This window comes from Centruroides vittatus, unplaced genomic scaffold (genome assembly GCF_030686945.1).
Source record: "Centruroides vittatus isolate TY-2023 unplaced genomic scaffold, ASM3068694v2 contig_1476, whole genome shotgun sequence".
In the NCBI taxonomy this organism is placed as follows: Eukaryota; Metazoa; Arthropoda; class Arachnida; order Scorpiones; family Buthidae; genus Centruroides; species Centruroides vittatus.
In genome coordinates, this window is record NW_027120915.1 from 949,858 (window position 1) to 976,643 (window position 26,786).

The 26,786-nt window shown below is 30.1% G+C and overlaps 1 protein-coding gene across 2 annotated transcripts in view; it reads right to left on the bottom strand.

Moving 5' to 3' along the window:
• The window catches only part of LOC136968418 (sterol O-acyltransferase 1-like), a 58,306-nt gene that overhangs the window by 25,281 nt on the left and 6,239 nt on the right, over window positions 1–26,786 (bottom strand). For both annotated transcript variants that reach the window (XM_067262439.1, XM_067262440.1), the window contains exons 2-8: window positions 25,338–25,408; window positions 17,177–17,319; window positions 17,029–17,082; window positions 15,867–15,974; window positions 10,308–10,459; window positions 7,702–7,829; window positions 2,239–2,314 (exon numbers count right to left, since the gene is read on the bottom strand). In XM_067262439.1, the coding sequence (XP_067118540.1) occupies window positions 2,239–2,314; window positions 7,702–7,829; window positions 10,308–10,459; window positions 15,867–15,974; window positions 17,029–17,082; window positions 17,177–17,319; window positions 25,338–25,408 (732 nt within the window). The remainder of the gene's footprint in view (window positions 1–2,238; window positions 2,315–7,701; window positions 7,830–10,307; window positions 10,460–15,866; window positions 15,975–17,028; window positions 17,083–17,176; window positions 17,320–25,337; window positions 25,409–26,786) is intronic.

Below are 26,786 nucleotides of genomic sequence, written 5' to 3' on the forward strand. Positions count from 1 at the left end.
AAGTATAGACTTCCATAAAATTATTGCATTTGAAGAAGATAAATGTTATTACCTGCAATTTATGAAAAAAGTGGCTTAGCAACTTTAACTCAATTTTTTTTAATTTAAAACTTTTAAGTTTTCAATCTTTCTGCCTCTATTCTGTCTCTCATGAACTACAAGACTCTCATGAACTATATTCTGTCTCTCATGAACTATGGAATTAGAAGCAAAAGAACTATGTTCTTTTGCTTCTAATTCCGTCAGTGTTTTCTTTGACTCAGATTCTACTTCAATTTGCATTTGTCTAAACTAAATTAACTTCCTAAAATAAAATTTAATTTTCAGTTCTAATTGTTTCATGTTTAAATTTGTTCTTTGAATAAATTGATGATGATCATGTATATAATCTAAATTTTCTAAATTCTGCATCTTTTATCTCAAACTGTCAATGTTGCATTTTATCTCATCACCATTCATTGTAACTTCAATATCCTCCTCTCTTCTTTGTACATATCTCTGCATAATCTACTACCAATTCAAAGTTCATTATTAGAATCAATTCAGAGCACTTATTGGAGTTATCTATAGTTATCAAATTTCAGATAATTCTTGCATTACAGAATTCAAACTCAAGCATTCTTGTTGAGCAATTCCACCAAAATTTTTTGGTTTGAATACTAGTAAATAATCTTTAACAATCCTCTGAAATACTCATGCAAACTATTCTGCTGACTGTACCAATTTTATATATTCTGACCTGAAATGTGTTACAGATATACCTCAGGTTACATCGTTTCGAGTTAAGTCATTCTTGATTATACGTTGTTTGTCAAAAAATATATGGACGAATAAAAATCAAGTTTAAGTCATTTTATTCGACTTTACGTCTGTCCACCACAAATATTGATGTTGTAATATCACTAGAAAAGTATTAAAAACACATAAAATCATGTTACTGTACAATAAATAAGAATAAAAGTATATAAAATCATATTAAAATATGTATACTTACAGTAAATGTTAATACTGTACATCATAAATCCTAGAGAACGAAATATGAAAACATCTGTGACTCTGTGTTGTCGTCTTATTTAGCAGTCTTTATTGGTAAATTTAACATAAATTAGTTTATTTTCTACTATCGCAAAATAATTTTAATAACTGTATTTGTTATTTAACCTTACAAAATCATAATGTCTTATTCAAATTATAATGTCTTAGAGCAAACCACATTCACAAATAAAGAGTCCGCAATGTACTGTAAATATCGCCAAATTGTAAACATGGTAATTTACAGTATGTACGTACATGAATTTGTAAATTTAGATTACTTTTTTTCTGTACTATATTAAAAACTAAAATTTATTAGTTTGTAAGCTTAAAATAGATTCTTATTAACCATATATTATTAAAAATGCATTTATAAATAAAATACAGAACTGGGAGTGGTTATTTGTGGTTTAGCCTAGTGACAAATAAATTCGGAGACAAGTAAATTCAACTTAATTAATTGAGTTGTTTTTTTGACTTAAGCCGCCTCTCCTGGAACAAATTACTGATGTAAGGTGAGGTATACCTGTATTTGGTTTATTCTAAAATAAAGTTACAAACATATTCTTCTTTAACAAAGATTTTAAAAATATTATACACAGTACAATATTGGTCTACTTCTACAAAGTTTAAAATTTCTCTATGTTCACACAGAAGATAAATAACAATATCTATCTGTTCTTCACCCAGAAAGATATTACAAAATCCCTTACTTAGAACAATTATTATATGTATAAAGAAGAATTTCAATATGCCAGAAAAATTGAATTTGGCCATGTCTCTTCTCTAGCAAATGATTTCTCACTTATTTTGAATCACTTGTGTTTTATCCTATCATGTATAACAATCAAAAAAATAATAATAAATATTAATTTTCTCATTAAATATACACATTATAAATATTTATATTATTTGTAACTATTAGTGATCTGACCATCCAATAAAGAACCTGATAACAAACATTCAATGTCAATAAAAATATATAAAAAAATAAAAGTAACGTAAAATAATAAGACAAAACATTTTTTCATATTAAATATTCCTTAAAAAGTAGCAAAGATTATTACTGACTTGAATTCATATTCAACTCAGTAATACAAAAATAACAAAAATAATGTACTCATTTTAGTTTTTATTGACTGAATAAAACTATATTAAAAAATTAAAAGCTATTTATCATTATACTAATTTTTAAAAATAACTGACCTTGATGAAATTTAAATTTTATTGCTCTTGGAACATTTTCTCTAACAAATGCATGGGCTTTCATAATAAGACGTACCTATTAAAAACATTTTTAGCAATTAATAATAATAATAATAATAATAATAATAATAATAATAATAATAATAATAATAATAACTCTCCCGTGGTCACCACCTGGTCGTGGTGGGAGAGCCCAGTAATTTTACTGATCCATGGGGCAATGCAGGCTGGAGCACAAGCTCCTGGTAGGGACACCCATGCCAGTAAGGTCTATGGGGAGAAATGAAGCTAAGAGTGACCACACCCACATTCTGTGGAGATATTTATTATGGTGATAACTAGATCAAAGTGTGATACCGGCTCGGACGTCGCCCGGGTTAACAAGGTCCGCGTTCGTGGGTTAGGCAGAGGCTCACGTTCGAAAAATAGGCCACAGTCTCCCCTGGTTACCGGTGGCGAAAGCAGCACCGGCCCAAGCATGGCTACTGCAATACCCTCAACAAATATGAGGAACCAACCCAGCCTTGGTGTTTCTGTGGCAATGCATCCACAGACCACAAAGGCTGGAAAACCACGCCAACGGATGAAATGGACAGTAGAAATGAACGAGTTTATCATCCGTACTTATTACATGATCACAAAACTTGAAACAAACATGACAGCGTACAGACAACAACTACACCATAAATTCACACAACAATATCCTCACCTCACTGTCACCGCACAAAGGGTTGTTGATCAAAAAAGAACAATTATACACAACAACCTTATTCCACAAACAACACTTGAACTTATCAAACAACAGGTTGCTGATCAAATACATCAACAGACAGAAACATCTAACATTAATGAAGATCACGTAACCTGTCAGGATAATCCAGTAACAAGCATTGATAATAACACACATACAACAATTACCACTAATGATACTACAGACACTTCCTCATCCATCACTGATAACATAGACTTGGATTTAGTTAATACGCTCTCACTTATATTTCAGGAAACACTCACTAAATATACAGGTACAGATCCCACACAACGACCACGAATACCAAAAATCAACACGTCAAAGGAAGTAGGAAAAACACTAAATTATGTAAACACTCACTTACTACCACACTACATTCATTCAATTTCTACACTCGCAGACATTCATACATTAGTTTATGCTGGGGCAGTCACAGTAGTGACACACCATGGACTGAAAGTACAATCACAGACAAATACACAGAAAACACAATTCTATCACAAGCCTGCCTGGCAGAGAAGAATAGAAACACAAATAAATGACATTAGACAGCAATTAGGCAGGCTAACACAATACACTAAAAACAACATAACACCCAAATTAAGGAAACAGCTCAAAAACATTTTCAAGAAAATAAAAACACACACAAAACATGAACATCACAACACACGCATTACAGAATACATTGATACACTAAAACAAAAACTTGCTGCCAAAGCACGTAGACTCAAACGATACAAAACATGTACACTACGAAAACAACAAAATAAATTATTTACAAACAATGAAAAACTCTTTTACAGACAAATTAATAACAAAGCAAACACTGATACACAGCACAGTGGCACACCAACAGAAGAAGAACTCACAATATATTGGTCTTCTCTTTGGTCCAGTGCTGTCACGCACAATGCTGATGCAGGCTGGATCGAGGAGGAGAACAGAAACTTGCACAACATACCAACTATGCCCTGTGTTGAAATAAACATACATGATTTCCAATACACTGTTAACAGAACACACAACTGGAAGACACCTGGTGTAGACAACATTCACAATTTCTGGTACAAAAAGTTTACATCACTGCACCAGGAACTAGCTAAACATCTAACACACATCATCATCAATCCACAAGACATGCCAAATTTTCTTACTCAGGGCATCACCTACATGAAACCTAAAAACAACAATACCACAGACTCTACACAATACAGACCAATTACATGTCTTCCAACACTCTACAAATTATTGACATCCTGTATTGCAAACAAAATATACAAACATGTTGAAGAACACGACATTCTAACAGAACAACAAAAAGGTTGTCGTAGAAACCACAGGGGATGCAAAGAACAGTTACTCATAGATTCAGTCATTCTACGGCAAGCACACAGACAACACAGAAACATACACATGGCATATATAGACTACAGAAAAGCATTCGACAGTGTTCCACACAGTTGGCTGCTACATATCCTACACATGTACAAAATACATCCATCACTCATTGCATTCTTTCAAAACACTATGCAGCACTGGAGAACAACACTACATCTCAGGGTTAGTAACACTTCCATACAAACAAACCAAATTTTTATTAGGCGAGGAATTTTTCAAGGAGATTCCTTCAGTCCTCTCTGGTTCTGCTTAGCCCTGAACCCATTATCCAACATGTTAAACAACACGCAATATGGTTACAATATCAGACACGAAAAAACAACACAGTTTACACTGTCACATCTCATGTACATGGATGACATAAAACTTTATGCATCCACACAAAAACAACTTCATCAACTCCTACAAATCACACATTCATACACCAAGGACATACAAATGGAATTTGGCCTAGATAAATGCAAAACAGTTCACATAGAAAAAGGAATCCTGAAGAAAGAAGATTTTGCACTTGGAAATGGAGACATTATTGAATCCATGGAAGAGGGCGAGTTCTACAAGTATTTAGGATTCCAACAGGCCAAACTAACAGAACATACACAAATAAAGCAAAGATTAATTAAAGAATACCAAAGTAGGTTAAATGCTATTCTCAGAACACAATTAAATGCAAAACACACAGTTAAAGCAATAAACACATATGTCATCCCAGTACTCACATATTCTTTTGGAGTTATACATTGGACTCACACTGATCTTGAGCAACTCCAAAGGAAAACAAGAACAACACTTACTAAGCATAAACAACATCATCCTAAATCTGCCACAGAAAGATTAACCCTTCCACGTAAAGATGGCGGACGTGGCCTGATTGACATAGTTAACCTTCACTACAAACAAATACAGTCACTGCGAGAGTTTTTCTACAAAAAACAAGAAACATCACAATTACATAAAGCTGTAACTCTAGCAGACTCGAATAACACACCATTAAACTTACACTCACATCATATGGACACAACACAACATATAAAAAGCATAGACACCATTAAGCAATCGTGGGCTCGAAAGGCACTCCATGGCAGGCATCCTTACGATCTGGCCCAGGATTCTGTTGACAAAACTGCGTCAAACAGCTGGTTAGCTCGGGGATGCCTCTTTGGGGAGACGGAAGGATTCATGATTGCCATACAGGATCAGGTCATAAATACTAAAAACTACAGAAAACACATACTCAAAGATGCAACACTCACAAATGACACATGCAGAAAATGTCACATCATGCCAGAAACTATACAACACATCACCTCTGGTTGCAAGCTCTTGGCACAGACAGATTATTTACACAGACATAACCAAGTAGCAAATATAATACACCAAGAGCTTGCAAAGAAACACAAATTAGCAGACATCCACGAACCATACTACAAATACATTCCACAGACAGTATTGGAAAACAACACGCACAAAATGTACTACGACAGAGCCATAATCACAGATAAAACAATTTACCACAACAGACCAGACATCACACTCATTGACAAACACAATAAAATCACATACATTATAGACATATCCATTCCAAACACTCACAATATACAAAACGCATGCACTGAAAAAATTAGCAAGTACACAGAACTCGCCCAGGAAATAAGGCATCTGTGGAGGATGGATAAGGTGCTTATTGTACCTGTAGTTCTCTCCTCTACAGGTGTCATACCACACACACTACACAAAAGCCTGGGCACATTAGAATTGAATAGAAACACATACATCACACTACAGAAGGCCACTATATTGAATACATGTCATATTGTGAGAAAATTCCTGAATACAGACACACACACTGATACACTTCTTTAATTTCTGTTTTGGTTACTATGCCTTGACTTTGGTCCGGCATAGTACACAGCCACCGGTGTTAACCGAGTATATCTCACTTAACCCAACAAAATAATAATAATAATGATAAAAATGTATACAAAGTTGGAAGTTACTTGATGCAGAAAACATTCACAATTTGTGATAATAAAAAAAATTTACATTCCTGCACTGGAAACTAGCCAAATATTTTACATGTGCAATCAACAATCCACAAAGCATGCTAAAATTTCCTACCTGGGGCATCACATATGAAACTAAAATACGACAACAATAAAGACCTACACAATATAGACCAATCATGTGCCTTCATGCATAACACACAATATATCCAAATAAACCAGACTATTGAAGAACACACAAATTTTTTCATATAGAATGAAAACAAAAATTTTTTGTTTGCCTTTGTTTTGTTATTGTAAAAATTCATTTTTTTTTTATATGTCACAAGACAGTTCATCTATTATATTTCAAATGGTATTCAAATTGTAAATTTAGCAACAGTAATTCTAAAGTCATTTAAAAGCATGATATGGGCTGTTTCAACAAATAATTTAAATTTTAACTGATGGTTTAGTTCATCAATGTTTAGAATATATTGTAATTTTGGGTGTTTTGTTCTGATTCGGAACTTTGGTGTTTCTATTAGAAGCCTGAATATAACCATTTAAATCATGCCTGAAAACATTAGCTTTGTAATAAAATAAATTTTGCTGGATTTAAAGGTTTCTTTCGCAGTATCTTATATTTTATCTAGTTACAAACTGTCATATTAATATTAAAAGATTACTAAATATTCAGAATTCATCTTTACAGAATAATGCATCCATGGAGAATTAACAGATACTTATTGAGCTAGTGGTCATCTCTTGCACAGCATCATTCCATATAAATTATACAAAAGTCTAGAAAAATTAGCCTTAAAAGCAATATATTAATTATAGAAAGCAGCCATATCAGACACATGCCATATAGTGAAGAAATTGTGTAAATATAGATACATACACCAACAGCATATAAACAAATAACAATTCTTTCAAGTAACTAAGTCTTAACCTTGATCAGGCATAGTACTAGGCACCAGTATCTTATGAGGAGGACACATTCCATCAACAATGATGATAATAGAAATTTTTTAAAATAAAAATAAAATTACTTTGATATTTTAATTAATATAATTTACTATATATTAAATAAATATATTTTGTAATTATTCAATATATAATTAATATATTTAAATTATTGTAAATTATGTACAATTTTAATCTAACATCAGTTTGATAATTTAAATGATAAAAAAGAATTTGCTCAAATTCTATTCATATATTAATGCAAATAAAAATAATTTTGATAATCTTATAAAATATATGTATTAATAAATATAATTATTAAAGCAATTAATATTCATAAAATTATAGGAATATTAATATTACCTGTTCTGATAAAATAATTACAGCTGAAGCAGGTGGAATTTCTTCATGAATAATTACACGAACTGGCAGAACCATAAGACCACAGATGAAAATAATGTAGAGTGTCAAGAAACACAAATCTGGAGAATCTAAACATATAAATATGGTTATTCATAGAACATTCTCAAAACAGAAAACAAAGTACATTTTGCAATTTTTATTAATAAGTGAGTATTTTTTATAATGCTAAGAAATTATACAGTACATATATAAAGTTTGATTGATAAATTAAATTCTATTTTTATAAAATTAATTTGGAAAGAGATAGAACAATGTGACTAGTTTTAAAAAGTAATAAAACTCATTTATTTTAATCATACATATTCATTTTTCAACATGATCACCCCTTAAACCAGAATTGCAGAAAAGTACTAAGGAAAAGTAATATGAAAACAAAAAATTTCAGATTGTTTTACTAGCATAGAACTTTTCTTAAGTATAAAACAGAAATAGAGATTTGCTAGATCAATATAAACAACTTAACAAAATCATAAAATTCATCAAGCTCTTACAACAAAACATAAATGTATCACTATATTAAAAAGTTAGATATCAAACTTTTAAAAAAAAAAAAACAATCTAGTGCAGTGATGCTCGCAAACTATAAAAAACGGGGAGTACAAGCTATAAAAAAAGGCATCCTATATTATGAAAAATGCTTCAAACTCTGATTTAACATTGGATCAGCCATCCCACAAAATGGCTCTGGTTGGACTCAGAGTTAACTTGGCTTTGAAAACAAAGAATATGGTTTTGGTCACACATGACAAATTTGCATGGGACATGGACAAATATCATTCATTGGTTTCTTTTCTATTTGCAGAATATGCTAGAAGCCATGGATTTTCTGTTGTTTATTGATAATGGAATATTTGGCTCCTAGAGGATTAGAAAAAGGGCAATCCAGACAAAAAAGAGGCACATACCCCAATGTACGGACACTCCTGATCCAGAGTGTTCCACTTAAAATCAGTCCAAACTGAAATGAGGAAACATTAGTGATGTAAATTTTATAGGGGATGTTTGAAAAGGAAAGTGTACACAACTAAGCCAAGACTATATGCAAACTGAAGCAGAGCATTCACAGAAGCATTAAGGCTATCAATGTCAGTATTTTACATAAGATCAGTCTGAGCATGTTTACATGCACTTAAAAAATTAAATTGTAGCTCTCAATTTGACTCCCTACACGAATTACAAATTTGCTTTAAGTTTTTTATTAGGGGAAACTAATTTTTTTTTAATTTGAAATAATGACATTTCATCATTAATAAAAAAACGAAATGATAAGTTTTAAAATTTTAAAAGCATTAATCGATTAAATACATGTACATAAAGTCCTTACTAGCTTAAAGTTAGCTATGTAATTGGTTGTTTATCTTTGTTTACTAAATGATTTGTGTTTTCAGTTTTACTAGAGAAAATTTCTGAACATTTGCATTGCATGTCATCTGTCATGTTTCTGTCATGTTTGGTAATGCACACAGACCATGTGCCAGAACCTGGCTTGATCTGCTACTTTAAAAAGAACCAAAACTGCAAAATATAAATCCTCAAAATTAAAATGTTTCTGTTGCTATTTGAAATAGAGAAAGAGAGGAAGAAAGAAATGTTTTTACTTTCCAGTTGTTACATATAACAGAGGAAAAGTATGGAGATCAGTCAAAAAATGACCCCCTCCCAAGACTTTAAAAACTTTTGGACTCAAGTTGGACTCTACCTTAAAATGTTGAAAAATGCAAAAAAAAATTTGGGGTTTTTCTGTATGTATGAATGTTTATATATGTGAAGGATACAGTTTATTTACTTGCTCTGAAGCTTAATAACTCCTCTGAGCCTTTTGTCAAAAATTTCTAAAATTTTGCAGGGAGGTTTATGTATTAGAGGAATTGATGCTATTAAATTTTGGTGGTTACAGGTCAAAAGATGGGGAGATAAAGGAGTGTCATGTGTTATATCTCAGGTAAAGTTGGACTCCAGCAATCATATTTCAATGTTTTGATTTGGCTGGTATAATTTTGTTGTTTTGGACTACTAATAAATGGCACTATCTGGAACCTACTCTTGAAAATGAAACCAACATGCTTAAAGCATAATAAGCTCCAAACATGATTTTCATTTTAAAAATGTTGCAGCAAGTGTTTGTAAAAGTTGCATATGCAATATGTCATCACACATGAAAACTATAAGATACTACATACAACTTAAATTATGCTTCTGAGTAACAGCCTGTTGTTTACATCCAGACATACAGACTTTGGAGTCCCACAAGCATACTTATCTCGGCAGCATACATCTTTTGACTTGGATTAAAAAACAAAAAGCAGTGGCAATTATTTTAATGTGTTTAATTAATGAAGAAATTGAAGAGGATGAATAATTCAGACATTGATTTGATTGCTTTGTGTGCAGACGTAGTTTGTCCTCATTTCATCTCTAATCAATGATGATGTCATGCATGATGTTAATCAATACTATATTATTGTTGGCTGGTTTATTCATCGTGATCACATGCAACCCTCAAAATCAATTTATATAAAAAATATAATTAATAAAGATATACTTACATAAACATTTTAAATGAGATCTGTAATGTGCCCAGAAATGGAATGTTGGAAAAAGAACTGCTATTAGACTAAGTTTCATCAAAACCCAAACAGTTAGAACAGTTTGTCCTTTTCCAAATGCATAAGTCATCATATCAAAATCAAAGTTTATTCTAAAAAAAAAAATTTATAAAAAATTTACTGATATTTTTTATAATTAAAAGTAAAATTTTTAAAATGTTTATATAACTATCCTTCAAACAATAATTTCTATTAGGAATATCAATAAATTTATCTTATTAAAAAACAACAACAAATTAACTGAAAACTCTGACAACGCTCTATTGGTTTCTAAAGGGATGTAAAAATCAATTTCAATACCAATAAAAACCAACAGAATGGTTTTTATTCTTATGATCAAACCAGGAGATAACAAAAATTTTACTGGTATAAGACTATTGATCTATGAAAGCCAATAAAATTTCATTAATTATTATTGGAATGATTATTAACATTTAAATGAATTTATATACAATAATACCCCAAATTTACGCAGTAGGTGGGACTGAATGATAACCGCATAAGTCAAATTTGCGTAAGTCGGGGTATAATTTCGCATATAATTTCGCACAAATTATTTTTAATTCAGGCCGGAGACTAAAGAAAACAATGATTTAGAAAAAAATGTTTAATAAAATCTTAGATAATGCATATGTATAACAAATTATATTATTAAAATCGTAAACCAAAGTTATTTTGATGTAGAAGGCTTCATAAAATCTAACAAATTTGTCTGATGACTCAAAGATTGTTTTTTTCTCCCACAAAATTTCCTCGTAGCATGCTAATAAATTTTTTATTTCTCGTTTTGTAGAAGAAATGTGCTCTTTGTTGGAGTCTATATTTTCTAAAATTTGTAACCCATTTTCATTTTTGTATCGAAGTCTTTAATAATGTTAACTTTACATTCCAAAGATAAAGCTTTTCTTTTCTTGTTTAATGCAGAAGAATCAATTCTACTTTGTTTGGATGACATAGTAGAGTCTCTCAAGTCTCTGTAGATATAACAAACACAGAAATAAATAACACAAAATAAATTGTAGCTATGCATCGATTCCACGCAACATGTCCAAACATGTAAGCTGAACAACAGTGTGGGGGAATGAGTAATCAAGAGCTGCATGGCGCTCAAACAAAAGACGAATCAACGAAGTTTTAAAATTGCGTAACTCCAGGTTTGCATAAGTCAGGGTAGCGTAAGTCAGGGTAGCGTAAGTCAGGGTAGCGTAAGTCGAGGTATTACTGTATTTGTAATAAAAAGGAAAATTTTTAATGTGATAACTTTTGATATGTTATTAAATTTTAACTTATAACAAGTGAAAAAATGTAACCATGTTTCAAATGTTCTCATTCTAAAAACATCATGTTCATACCTAGAAGAATCAAAAATAAACCAAAGTTTTGATGTTGCCAAGCAATGGCTGCAATTGTGAGTGAGCAGGCATTTAAACATTTATATTTTACAAAAAAAATAACAATACATTTCTTGAGGCTATACATACAAGATGAGTCAATTTCATTCTGTCCCTTCACATGCTGTTGAGATAATAATAATTCCAGGGTGGAGTCGACCTTTTATTGTAGGCTACTCATCTGCCATCCAATGCAAAAAAGTTAAAAATAGTCCTTTAGTGGTGGTACAATGATAAAATTAATAAATACATTTTAAAATGTATTTATTACATGTGATAACGACATCATGTCAACAGCATATGAAGGGACCAAATGAAATTGACTTATCTTGTTTGTATAGTCTCAAGAAATATATATTTTTTGGTAAAAGTAAATTCGTCTAGGCAATTTTTAAAAATGTATTAAACATTTATCATTTATGCATTTCTTAGACACTTGGTAGATGTCTACATTCAAATGGATTAGAACAGAAAACATCAAAAGTATTGGAGTATGTTGGCAGTGGCACACCCAGGGGGTGGGCCAAGGGACCTTGGCACTCCCAAAATAAAAGAAACACTAGTAAATTTTCCAAAACTATTTTCCTTATTAAAATTCAGTTTTTATTTATATTATGTCATAATGTTCTATTTCTATATTACTTATGAATTAGCAGTCAAATAAGGTGGAAGTTTTATTGAATTCGCATTAAAATTTTTTTTATCTGTCCAGCTCAAGATTAAATGTTGAGTGCAGCACTGTATGTTGGTGTGTGCTGTTAAAATTCTGAAACGACACAGCATAAATAGAAAGAAAAATCAATATTAAATTCTGTGTCAAATTGGATAAAACTATTGAAATATTTAATCTGCTTGAAGAATCATGTGATAATGACATCATGTTGCATACAAGTCTATGAATGGAATAAATGTTTTAAAGAAAGCCATAAATTCTTGTCCAGGTAAGCCAGTTTGAGTAAGAAATGAATAAATTATTTCCTCAGATCAAAAAAGACAGAAGGCAGTCAATAGAGAATCTGACTGGGAATTTCACATTGTTCTGTACATGTCATTCCTCATGACTTGAAAATGTTTTGCACTGTTCTAACAGTGTTTCAAGGAAGTTAACAAATGAGCAGTGTGAAGAACATGCATTAATCAGCAGAGAGCTAATTGGTACAGTTAATAAAAAGATCCAAAGACAAAAAGATTACTGGCAATGAAACATAGTGTTTCTTGTATAACCTGATGTGCAAATGTGCCTCATCAATGCAGAAATCAGCTTGTTCATTAAGATAGGAAAAAAATTTTTTATCTTGACAGACCTAAGGGGAAGGTAATGCTTTTATATATACATATATATATATGTGAAAAATCTGGTGTACTAAGAAATTGTTCTTGATGGTCAATCAGTTAACAAGTTCTAAATTGACATTCTCTGTCATCTTGGCACAATAAGATGAAAATGCCATCAATCTCTGGCAAGCAAAAAGCTACATTTTCTATCATAACATCCTGGTGCATAATTCTCTCCTATTTAATATCTTGTAATATACCAGATATCTGGTTCCACAGTCTCCTTATTCATTGGATCTTACTCTCACACTTTCATACAGTTACCAAAATGAAAAAACTCTATTGAAAATCACAGATTCAAATCAACAGAAGTGATAAAAAGTGCTGCAATTACTGAACTTAGAGAAGTAATGCAGAATAGGCTGTAAGACTGTTTTAATTTTGTTTCTGTGTGAATATTGGAGGAAGTATGTAACTGCAAAAGGTACTTTTGTAATTAATACACTCAACAACCTTTCAAGCAGCAAAACAGTATTCAATAACAAATGTTTTCAGTCCTTTTAAAAGACCATCTTCGGGTCAACAAGAATTCTATTGAATGTTGAAAAGTCAATGTTAACCATTGAATTTTTAAATTGAAGCATTAACTGCAAGAAAAAGAATACAAGTTTAGAGAACACAAAACATTTCAAACTGAACCGAAATAAAATACCAAAAAAACAAAATTAATTAAATAAATACCAAAACTACATAAAATGCATAAATAAATATAAATAAAAGAAAATAAAAATAATAAATTACAAAATAAAAATAAAAATTAGATCCTCATGAAAGATATGCTGCATACTTGAACATTGGAGATCCTGGCATAAAATACCATACTTTGCTCCATATGTTAGAATAACCTTACACTATTGGATAATCTCAAAAGCACCACACAAATTGGTTCTATATTCTCTTCCTCCTTTTTTAAAAACAGAAAACATCATCCCTGCAGTGGAATATGCAATTGAAGATCTTAATGAAGTCCTAAAGAAATACTTTTCTTGGAAGACTTTCTTCAGGATTCATGTTAAGAAATTCTATGCACAAATTTTGGAAAAAGGCCAAAGTACATAGGAAGTGGTTACAGGATACTAATGAAATTTTGTTTAGAGTGGACAAGTCAAAAGGTTTGGTAATTTTATCCAGATTTACCTATAAAACCTTCTACAGGCATAAATCATTGCTACTAATTGTTCTAAGGTCAAATTGTTTCATAGACTGGCTACAGAAAAAAAAACATCAGATGTTTCACCAACACTACTTTGGCATGGAAGCAACATACCAAAGATAGAGCTGTTGTTCCCTCTGTTACGACCCTAGATTGTTTGCTTTTGCAAAAACGCATAAGACAGGAAAAAAATCAAGACCAGTGATTGATAAGAGCTGCTCTCCCTAAATTCCTGTTAAAGTCCTTCTCCACAAATATCTCTCATGATGTTCACCACTTAATTTGGTGTGTATTAATAATCACATATGAGACATACACTTCTATGTCCAATATTAAGTAATTTAATTATTCAATTGATAAGACAACATAACAAAAATGGTTCAATTTAATATTACATTGATTCAAATGAAATAATTTAAAATACGTACTAATGCAATATTTTTCAAAATTTTGAATAATCCACATGAAAAATAATGATATTAGACAAAAAATAATTTTGATTTTAAGCAGTTATATTTTAATTTGATAGGAATAAAAACTTCTACATAATTAACCACTCAGCAGTGAGGGACGTATATATACGTCGAGGGCGATCGTGTGGCAGTGGTGAGGGACGTATATATACGTTAAATTCTTTTGGGGGTATCACCAGAATCTAGCCAAAAACTACCGCAAAAAAAAATTCACATAAAAAATGAATTATGTAACAATAAAAAAAGACTTTTCTTTACTAGACATAACTGTTTACAAATACTTTTTCTAAAACGGAAATGAAAAAAATTGCGTGAAAAAATACTTTAAAAATTTTTCGGGTATATTCTCCACTACTAAGGGGTAGAACCATACCTGACTCTCCCACTGCTGAAAGGTTAATATAAGTTCAGTAAAATTTTCAGTAAAAATTAAAATTCAATCATTAGAATTATAAAATGAAGAAATAATAAAAATAGTAATAACACACAGTGGCGTAGCGTGGGTGTCAGCCGCGTGGGGCGGAGGAGAATTTCACCACCCCCTTAAATAAAATACGGGGAATCCTACAAGTCAGTACAGATGGTGCTGTCAGTTGCTACAATGAGCAAGATGTCATTATTATGCATTCATTTAAAGAAAGGGGATTCCCCAGTTTCATCACAGAATAAGTAATGAAAAATTCCATGCTCATTTCAATCGGTCTGAATTGTAGGTGCGACAAAAATATGAAATGAAATGGTTCAAATTTTTACAAGATATTATTATTTATTGTGAAAAAATGCTGCCCCCTAAAGTGCCACCCGGGGCAGACCACCTCTACTACACTACACCACTGATAATATATTAACATTTAGCTAATAGTGACTTTTAATATTGTGTTTAAAGTTTGAATTAACAAAAATCAGAATTAATATCTATTCAGAATAATTTAAATTTTTACTAAAATCTTTTGAATATTTTGTTAGACGTTTGATATTAGACTTTAAGACAAGTGAATTTAAAAATTTTTATTTAGAACTCAGTATGATCAAATTTAAAATTCAGAAAATACTAAATTAAAATACATATAAATATATTAATAAAAAAAAAATATATATATATATATAAACTAAATCTGAATTTATTCATTTATGCTTTTTTACTTACTTTCCTGAATCAACAAAATCATATAAAATGGTATTCAGAAAAAGCAGCATTAATACAGCAACAAAGATATTGTAGATAGTTTGTATATGATTAATTTTTAAAAGTTCCCTGTAAATAAACAACAAAATTTTAAAAGTTTGTACTAAAAAGGTAATAAAAATATTTTTAATTAAATTTTTTGCAAAAAAATATAATATAGTGTATAAAATAAGAATGTCACTATTCTATTTTTATTAATAATTAATAAACACATTTCATAACATCTATAGTAGTTAATAAACACATTTCATAACATCTGATAATTGGTGTCCACTTATATAATCTTATATAATGGCTGATCAAGATTAAAACATGATTATAAAAATATCTTTTTTTGTGCATAACAATAAAAAGATTGTATATACGTTATATTTTCTAGTCCCCTAGATGGAGATATTGACAAAAAAAGAGACTAGTAAAAAATACTAATATAATAATGCTTAAAGTTTTTAAATAATTATAATATCTACTTCAATTCACAATTCAAAACATTACTGTTTGAATAGTAGAACTGTGTTATACAGAATATTGTTTGAATGTTAATTATTTTATTAATTTCATGTTTAATATACAAAGCAGTGACTGAAAGTATGATTTGCAATGCAACACCTCAGAAATAAAAATGAATCATTCTGTTACCCAAATACCGAAACCCTTGCATCACATGATGTATCTGTATACACCCTTTATAATGCATCATTATAATTATCTGCTGTCTACCCACCAATATCTGTGTTATGTAATTTATGACAATTTCTTAAAGGTGTTCCAAATACTTGTAATCTAAAAGTGAATTTGTCAAAAACATTTTACGAGTAAATACTTTTTTTTATTAATTTTGTTGTAAATCTCCTTTTTCTAAACATCAAAAACTGATTTAAGAAAAATATAATAATAGGATATCAATTTCTAATACTAGTAAATAAAAACTTCAAATACTTCTAAAATGTATTAAAAAATATCTTTATATTAAAATAAATTATAAAATTTCATTCATAAAATATCTATATTTCTAGAAAATAAATTTATGATTATAAAGCATAAATATTTTGTGCAAGGTATTATAATTTATAATAATTGCACAAAATTTAAATACAAACTTCAAATTAATTAAAATACTTACGTTAATAAAGAGTCCCTCTGCACAAATATTTTATCTGGAAGTTCATTATTTTTCCTAAAAAATATAAAAAATAAATTTTATATATTATATATGAAGTAACAAATGTGAAAATACTACATTTAATAATGAAAGTAAGTATTTTACATACCCATCAACATTTTTCAAATTTTTCTTATTCAGATTATCATAATCAGATGATAATTCAATTTGATCTCCCAATTTAGAAATAGCATCATCCATTAACCCTGCAAGTTGCTGGTCAACATTTTCAATAAATGCAGCTCTTAATTTCTAAAAGAATACATTAATATCTTGCAATATATGTCTATATATTCACATCAAAATAATAATAATAATAATTCTTATTATACAGAATATATTTTGATCTATTATTGAATTACATTTTTCAAAAATTAAATTTAGTTTGAATATACATTTAATGCCATAAATTTCATTGTAAAAAAAGAAATAAAAAAATAAATGTACTTTATATAACTGTGCAATAAATGAAATTTTCACTTCACTAGAAATTTCTTTTGATTTTTGATCAATTTCACCAAAAGATGCACTTTTTTAATTATTTCAATGTTTCTGTTTATTAAAAGAAGACCTAAACACTTAAAAATACTGCAAAAATATAATGTTTTCTATTATAGCCCTCATATATTGCAACTAGGGAATTCGATCCCGGCCCTTATTTCTAATCCCGGGATTTTGGGATTATACTTAGTCAATCCCGGGATCATTTCGGTATTGAGGGTTAATAAAAAATAAAAAATAAGAAAGTCTTACAGAAATCAGCTCTTTAATCAACAAATCAAAATTTTGACAAAAATCAACATATTTTACTGTATACACCATGTATACATGTATACTGTATACACTGTTTACTGCTAATCGAATCACTCTAACTAATCAGACTTAGATTCAGACTAATCAGACTTAAAATCACTCAGTCTTCATGTTAAAGTTATTCTTTTTCAAGCATCAGTAAGATCTCTTTAAACATACATAAATTGAAAAAACCTCTATGCAGGGCTGAATTTACAAAAGGGCATTTGAAGCTGATGCTCAGGGCCACCACAAAACTATGTTTAAACATAAATTTTTTTCTATTACCACAACAGCCTAGTGTGGCCTAATCACGAGGGCCACAGGCAGAGAAAACCAAACCCGGGGAAAAAACCTATGAAACATATCGGAAAATTCCGGAAAAAATTTTACATAGGTATTTTTCAATTAAATTAAAATAATTAGTTTTACACAATAAAATATATGTATGTTTACAATAACCTTATTTTTAAATGAAATTTACAACTTCCTAGTTGAAGTCTACTTGAAAGTACAGTATTTTGTGTAAATTTTCTAAATCATCAAATTGCCTACTCTTAAAAGGGGTCCCACCGTATTTGTGCCCACGGGCCTCTGATGGTTAAATCCGACCCTGGTCATCTAAGGTAACCCAGTGAGACCTGCTTGCCTATCACTTTAGTTCAAAATATAAGAAGTTTTATATTAAAATGATAAGCAAGCAATTCTGTTAAGAGCACTCACACTGAACGTTTCGCTTCATGCAGTCTATTTTGCAACTTTTTAAAAATGATGTCAATCCCGAAAATCTCGGGATCAGGAAAACTTAATCCTGAAAATTTCGGGACTAAAAAGTGGTCGGGATCCCGGGATCAAATCCTCTAATTGCAACTGATTAAACAATGATTGTGGAATGTCAGATTAAACAACTCTTAATTGCAATTGATTGTGAAATGTCTCACATTAGTCAGTTTTCCCTTGAGTGAATTGACAAATGCAAAAATATGTGGGAATTTTAAACCTTTTTCATGGGGATGTATGTGACTAAAGGCCAGATTTATATGCACTTAAAATCACAATATATTCTCATGCATATGCAAATAAAAATGTCAGATATATGCACTAGTATATGCACGTTGAAATGTTTGAAATTTATAATATGCATGATAAAGGAACTAGTAATATACACTAAAATTTGTAGGTTGAAATGCATAAGTACTTCACTTCTATCTGTAAACAAAATTAACCTGTATTATAAAATCACATTTTTTTAGGTACAAGGAGATAAACTTGCAGCAATAGATGATACAAAGGATTTCAAAATTATGAGATCACAAAATATGTATTGGAATATCATTTCAAGTAGGAGGTAAGAAATCAAGTCAAATAGAATTACATGTTCAATAAAATTTTTTAATTTTCTGTACTATTAAAATCATTATAGAATTTCATTGTATGTATATATATATATATATATATATATATATGATTGTTTACAAGATGTTTGAGGATGAATGAGTTAACCTAGCAAGAAACAATTTGTGGCATACACTATAATAAATTTTTCCTTCTATTTTATGTGTCCAGGATCCAAATTCCTCTACATACTTTCTTAACAATTCAGGATTAGTTTTTGTTGTTTTACCCATATTGTTGGTTGAACTGAACTCAATCTAAGGGAACCTTTTTTGTGCATGCTTTGTCTGTGGAAGTTTGACTATTTCATTCATGAGAAATTTTTTCCCTCAAATTTAATTAAACATTATAGTTAAATTTAAATTTTTCAAAAAATTGTGTAACTTTATTAAATTAATAAATACACCATTGAATTAAAATTATTGTTAAAGAATTCTGAGAATTTGAAGAAAAAAAAAAAAGATTTCCATAGAAATCTAAAACATGTGAGAAGCTGGGAGTTAGAGGGTGAAAGCTCTAAACTCTTTGATTGGCATCAGCCTGGTAAAGGCCGCTCAAAAGTCACTGGATGGTGTTTACGACATTAGAATGAAATAGGAGGGCTTTTTGTCTAACATCAAATGGAGAGGTGCAATGAGTACGTCAATAGCATGTCTGGTTAAACATTTAATATAAAAATAAAGCAAATTACAATATACATAATTAACATATGCTTGGTCACATGGTTCTAGGGATACTGTTTCTGCATGATTATCTACTTCTAACTGAGAAAGAGAGTTTACAAGTGGAAGTACAATCCTAAAGATACCTCATGAAGATAACTCAATGTTTCTAGATCATTCATATGACATGAGCAAGATGATTCTAGATCTAGTCGAGTATTGGCAGTCCGTACGGTGTTGTGGAGCTGGCAGGTAGAGCTTCTTCTATGCTGGAGTCTGTCCCAATGATCAACTTTGAGCCCTTTTTATTCTCCCTGAGCATGGGAGTCAAATCAGGTGATTTTGATTTAATATAGTCGAAGGTCAAAATACAATATGTCATTGCGTTGGCCTGAGTGGGCCGTAAGAATGTGATGACCTGGCCAGATCGTTGATACTTTCTTGCCCGGTGTTCTGATATATATGGCAATTGAATTTGAAGTTCTTTGATGTCATCAACGAGGTGTTGTGACTCTTCTTACCTCATAATTTAACCGACTTTGATGTTTTCCTCATTAATAACTATACATTTAGATTTATTCTCGACAGTTATTCAAAACATCGTTAAAAATTGTCGACCTTTATCTATCAGATCAGAAGTCAATGGAAATGCCAGGTGGTGAAGCAAGAAAGTGGGATTTTCACTTCACAAATTTAACTGCATATTAATTTTAAATTTAATTAATTAATTAATTAATCGTGCTCGGGGTCTCACACATTTGTTTATGAAAGTTCAAAAAAATTCAAGTTCAAATCTAAAACATTTGAAGTTTGCATGCTTATCTGCAATTGAATGATGGAATGATATTTCTCATATGAACTATACATACATAAACAGGTTTATGAAGAAATAACAGAAGCAGGTTGTAGCTCATTTAAAAAAATTAAATCATGCAACAAGCAGTAAAGTTTATAAAATGCTTTAAAGTGTAAAGAAGCAGTGAAGTTTATAAAGTTTATTCAGCCTCAAAAATGGCCAAATCTGCAAAATAAGCAGTAAAAATCACATACACATAAAATATGAATTATTGGACAACAAAACTGCATTTATATTGATGTTCCAACATCATAGATTTGAGGAAAATATATGCACACAGATACAAATTCAAGGCTTATATATAATCATTAAACATGGGTGTAGACAGACTAGCCTTTGAATTTCTCCTTTAAAGAGAAGTTTATTTACATAAGGAGTGGTACATATTTTACATCACTTCCTTCCCAGCATATAACATATGCAAGTGCATCTGCCACATTTTTTCCCAGGAAGAGAATTCTGAAGATGGTTGATAAATATCAGTGTCTTTCAAAATAGTCCCAAATGAAATGTTCTGTGTACACATTTGGTAGAGTTGGAAGTTTGTTGGAATCTTGAAATGAAAGCAACTTTTATCTGTTTCAGTCTGGTGATTCAAACTAGACCTTTTGTTTTGTTATGATATGATTTTGCAGATGATGAGAGGACTTGATTTAATCATTGAGGCTCATCATGGTTGATCACTTGGTCAACTCTCTGGATTAGTGGGTTTGGGTTGTAGAACAACAGAGACAACTTACCTGTTTGAAGGTTCAGATATGACTCATTTGAAAGCTCTGAAACAACTGTTTCTTGTCTCTCCACTTGACTCATATCTCAAAAGATTTTCTCCTTGGATACTTACTGCCACAAAATGGTGAATGAACTGTCTGCCAACAGGGCAGACAGTTCATTCACCATTCATTTTAATTGGATTCTTATAGGTGTCACTTTAAGTTTATGAGGATCATCCAGGAATTGATTTCTTTTTCCAGGAAAGTTTTTTCTCATCTCAAAAAAAAATTGTTTGGAAGAAAAAAGGAAGTTTTGTCATTTTGGAAGTTTTGTCAATTGGAGTGACTCCAATTAAATGACAAAACTTCCTTTTTTCTTCCAAACAATTTTTTTTGAACACACATGTCCACATAAGTCACCAAATTTTTGATTATGACTCTCATGCATATTCTTTGTTGTTGTGATAGGGCCAATCTTATACTTTGACTTTGAACTGGCAAAAATCGCTCAAAAATGTATATATGATTCATAGAATCCTTTCCATAAATAAGCTTAATGCATTTTATTTATTTTTCCAAATTTTTTCTAAAATTTAAATTGCTTAATGTTCTTGGATATGGTAAATGCAATTTTGAGTACAAGATGTACACATTCAACAATTGCATGTGAATGAAGACCACTAGTATAACCATACCTGATACGTACTTGACCATACCTAACATGTAACCATACTATAAACTTGTAAAAATGGGTCATATGTGCCAGTGATTAAGAAAGTGGTGTAAAGCAACTAAGAAAAGCAAAAATAGGAAAGCAAAGATTTATTTCACAAACTATGTTTTATGTAATTGTAAAATTTTATAAATCTATTTTGCAAGAGTAAATATATTTATTTTTTTTTTATGATTATAAAAATTTTTTCTTTAATTTTTACAAACTGGAAAGTCAAAATATCTCCAAATGAAAAATGTATGGTAGACCACTTTCATAATCACTAACACATTAAAATAAAAGTATTTGGATGTTTTATCAACTGTTACATAAATATTACTGATAAGAACAAATATCAATTTTAGATACTACACAATTATCATAGTATTAAACAGAAATTTTGTTATATTTATACTTTCATTATAATGCAGTTATCAATAAATTATCTATTTAATGCAGAAATAATACATGAGAAAATTTTATTATAAACTGAAAAGCTATATCAACAATTATAAGTATTGATTTAACTTATTTTTCATTATTTCTTTCATTATACATATACTATTCAATTAATAAATTATTCAAAGTTGTTTTATTACAATAACAATTACACCAAAAACACAAATTTAAATTTAGAAAATTGTTTTATACATAAAAACCATGATATTTAGCAATATTTACTAAATTTATTAATGTTAAAATATAATCTGTCTACAGCATCAGTTCCTAACCTTTACCAGTCAACATACATCATATGAAAATAATATAAAGTTAAAGTTAATTAACCCCATTGAGGAATTTGCTTGGGTCAGATAATCAGGACTTTAATGACTTGTGTGGACCTACTAAGTGTTTAAGAATCAAATAGAAAAAAAGTTACATTGTATCAAATGGGACTATGAACTGCAAAAGTGTAAATATGTTGATAATCAAATTCTATTAATTATGTTAAAAATAATAAACATAATTAAAGAGAATTGAAAGAAAACTTCCCAGGAAAGAGGGGGAGACAATCCCAGATGACTTCTCTTCCCTGTCAACTTCTTTGACAAATCCTGTAAAAACTTTCAGTGACATTTTGAAGATCTAATCAAAATGAGACATGAACCAATTTTACAAACCTTTTGTGGGAGAACAAGGTATCCAAGAGGAGGATCTTGGAGAAACAAAGGAGAGTCACACCTGAGACTACAGATAAGAAAAAAGTTGTCTCCACCCTTTCTGCTTCTTATGAACTAACCCAGAAGGTCGAAGTTCATATGACCAACCAAGATGAGTTCTGATATCACTAATTAGATAAAATTCTCTCAGCATCTGTTGAATCTTTCTGCCTTCATCTCTTGACAGAAATGAAGAAGGAAATCTTGCCTAGTTCAAATCACAGAGGAAAGTGGATAAAAGTTATTTCCACTTCAAGATCCCAACAATCATCAATCACTTTTAAATGTGCATCTGGAACATTTCTTTTGGAATTCCAAAGAACTCAGATATTTATGCTTGGAGCATCTCAATGGACCAGCTCTTGAATCTCTCTCTTCCCCCAAATAAAATACATGGTTGTTGTGCTTAAAACAAATTTTTACCATGCTAAATATGCAGTAGATTTGTACCAACTGCAAAAATTTGTTGTTATCAAAAAAGAAAAGCAAAGGTTGATTTCCTTTCTTCTTCTTCCTCTAACATTTATATATTTACTGGCAAAACAGATTAAAATCTCCAAATATTATCTGAGTTTGTCAGTTCCTAAAAACTGACTAGTCAGTCATTCTGATGTAATCCTGTAAACTCATTCAACTACTATATTGGAACATCCCAATAGTTAAAAAATGATAATATTTTGAACACGTACCAAATAAACAAGATCTACAAAAGCATATCACTGCCAAAAGATTTTCAATCAGAGTTTAATAGCTTATCAAATGACTTAAGTTATTTTTGATAGTGAAAATGTAAAATAGCTTTATGCAAATTTTTAAGAAATTTTTTTTAGAAATTTTATTATAAGTATAAGTTTGTTAAAATGTACTCATTATTATAAAACTAGCAGATAAGCCTGGCATTGCTCGGGCAAAAAGTAATGATAGTGAAGATTAAGATTATTAGATTATAGCCAATCTTACCTGTTTTCACAGAATGCAAGAATTAGGTCCTCCTATTTCCAGACTAATTAGAGAATTTTTAGATCGGTCTAAAAATATGTTCGATTTCCTGCAAAAATGCAAAACACCGCATCTGCGCCTGTAAATCTTGCACACCGCTTTCTCTTAACACTTCCATTGTTACTCAACACTCCCATTCTTAACACTTCTATTGTTAAGGAATACTCTTCTTTCATCCCTACATGGTACTCTACTAAAATGCAGTTAAAAACAAAAAATTGCATCTAAAATAATACAGTAGGAGCTGAGTTCTTTAGAATAAGCCTTCATTCTTTCCCTCTTCCTGCACCGGGGGGGGAGAGAATTTCCAAAAATCCTTTCTTAGTGTATGTTCTCGTGACGTACCTTAACTGTGTACCAAATTTCAACCCTAACTGCTTGGGCTCTGCGCATATTATTATCATCAGTATTATCATCAACCCATCTGAATTATATATATAGAAGGATCCAAATTTATCAACACATTTTAGGTTTTAAAGAAAATTATATTAATACTGTAAAATTATGTATGTAATTGGTATCAATTGTGGTAATTGTGTGTGTTTAAACAATTACTTAGTATGCTATAAATTTGTAATGTTATTAAAACTGATCCCATTTACTTGGTATATAATCAGATTATTACCATATGATTTAACATATCCTCTAGTAAAAACTGTTTGACAACATTCTTTTATAATATCTAAGTTTTGAAACATATTATTCATTTAAAAAATTAAACTCAGAAAAATGATTTTGTAATTAAATATGACAATGGTAAGTATTCACAATGCTATAGCTTACTAACAGGTGCAGCATTACCATTAGTACTGCATTCCAAATAACTCAAAATAATATATTTCAGAATCAAATTCAAAGTTTAAGTAAAATTAAATCAAAAACAGAAATTTTATCATCATGCACTAAGAAAACATGATCCTAAATTAAGATTTTTGAAACTAGATAACTATATTCATTTCAGTATTTATAAAATTTACTTACTTGAGTGTCTTCTCGAACTCTTTCTATATTTAACTGCTTCATCAGACTTGTGTTTTTCATATATAAAATGCCTTAAATGAAATATTTTAAATATTAAATAAATATCCTATGAAATCAAAAATCATATTTTAAAACTTTGAAAAAAAAAATATAAACTTCAGAGTACGAAATATTTCAAAGTATGCTATTCAAAATAAATTATTTCACAAAATATAAACATTACAAAACACCACTTATTATAAATAAAAACACATAGTTATATCACTATATTAACTGTAAACACAAAATCAGCCAAAATCAGTCTTATCTATTCGAAACAAAATCGGCCAATGAAAAAGTTGTTTAACTGTTTGCTATACAAGTTTCCCTTGTATCTTGAGGGGTAAAAACAATTTTGTCATTAGGAGAAGTTTTCAGAACTTAAAGAGTTAAATCAAAATGATGCTGTATCATAAATACATAATGGACCATTTATTTTGAAAGTGGTGTACGTCCAGTTTTGGAAAAAATTAAGAAATCACATAATATACATACAATTTAGTGTAAACTTTTTATTTATAAACAATTCACACTTAGCATTTTAAAATAACCATATGCTTTGATCAATTAAAAATTCATTGGTAAATGACATTGCATAATCATTGATTATGAAAGTGGTGTAAGTCCATTTTCTGCAGTGTAATTAAGCAGTTGGGCTATCCATAAATTACATCTGCATTTTCCTTGAACTATTACTCCCCCCTCTTGTCCCAGTTTGTCCAAGTTTTTGTAACCCTTCCCCTGTTTGGATGTCCAACATAATGCAACCCCCATTAAAACCTTCATCACTTTATGAATGATAGATACCATAAGTGGAAATGAAACATACCAGAAACTTTGAAATAAATATAATAACATGCATAAACTGTATAAAATTTAATGAAATAAATGGATGTCCACTAATGCTCAACCCCCCTTGTCTGACTTGTCTTAAGGGAGGGGGTTAACCCTCTCCTAAGACAAGTCGCTTCCAGTGTGGACATCATTTATGGACAGCCCTTTACAACAGAGGAATAAAACTATGAATTTTACCAACAAATGTACAATTTGATGAAATGGGAAAAAAAATCCATGTAATGAACCTAAATGAAAAGCAGTGTCTAATGGTAAGCTCATAATAATGAAAAGCAGTGTCTAATGGTAAGCTCATAATAATGATAAACTTATAAAATAGTTTAATGATAAGTAAATATTTTTAATATTCAGAATAAACAACACTATTTTATTTCTTGTTATTATATATAAACAAAATCAGAATAAAACATAATGTGTTTCAAGTGAAATTGAGTTTTACATAATAGAAATTTAATAAATTTTAGAGTTCAATAATTATGAAAGTGGTGTAAGTCCATTTATGGCCCAGAAAGAATATATTAGTTTAGTTAAATTCACATAGGAGTCTTTATGCAA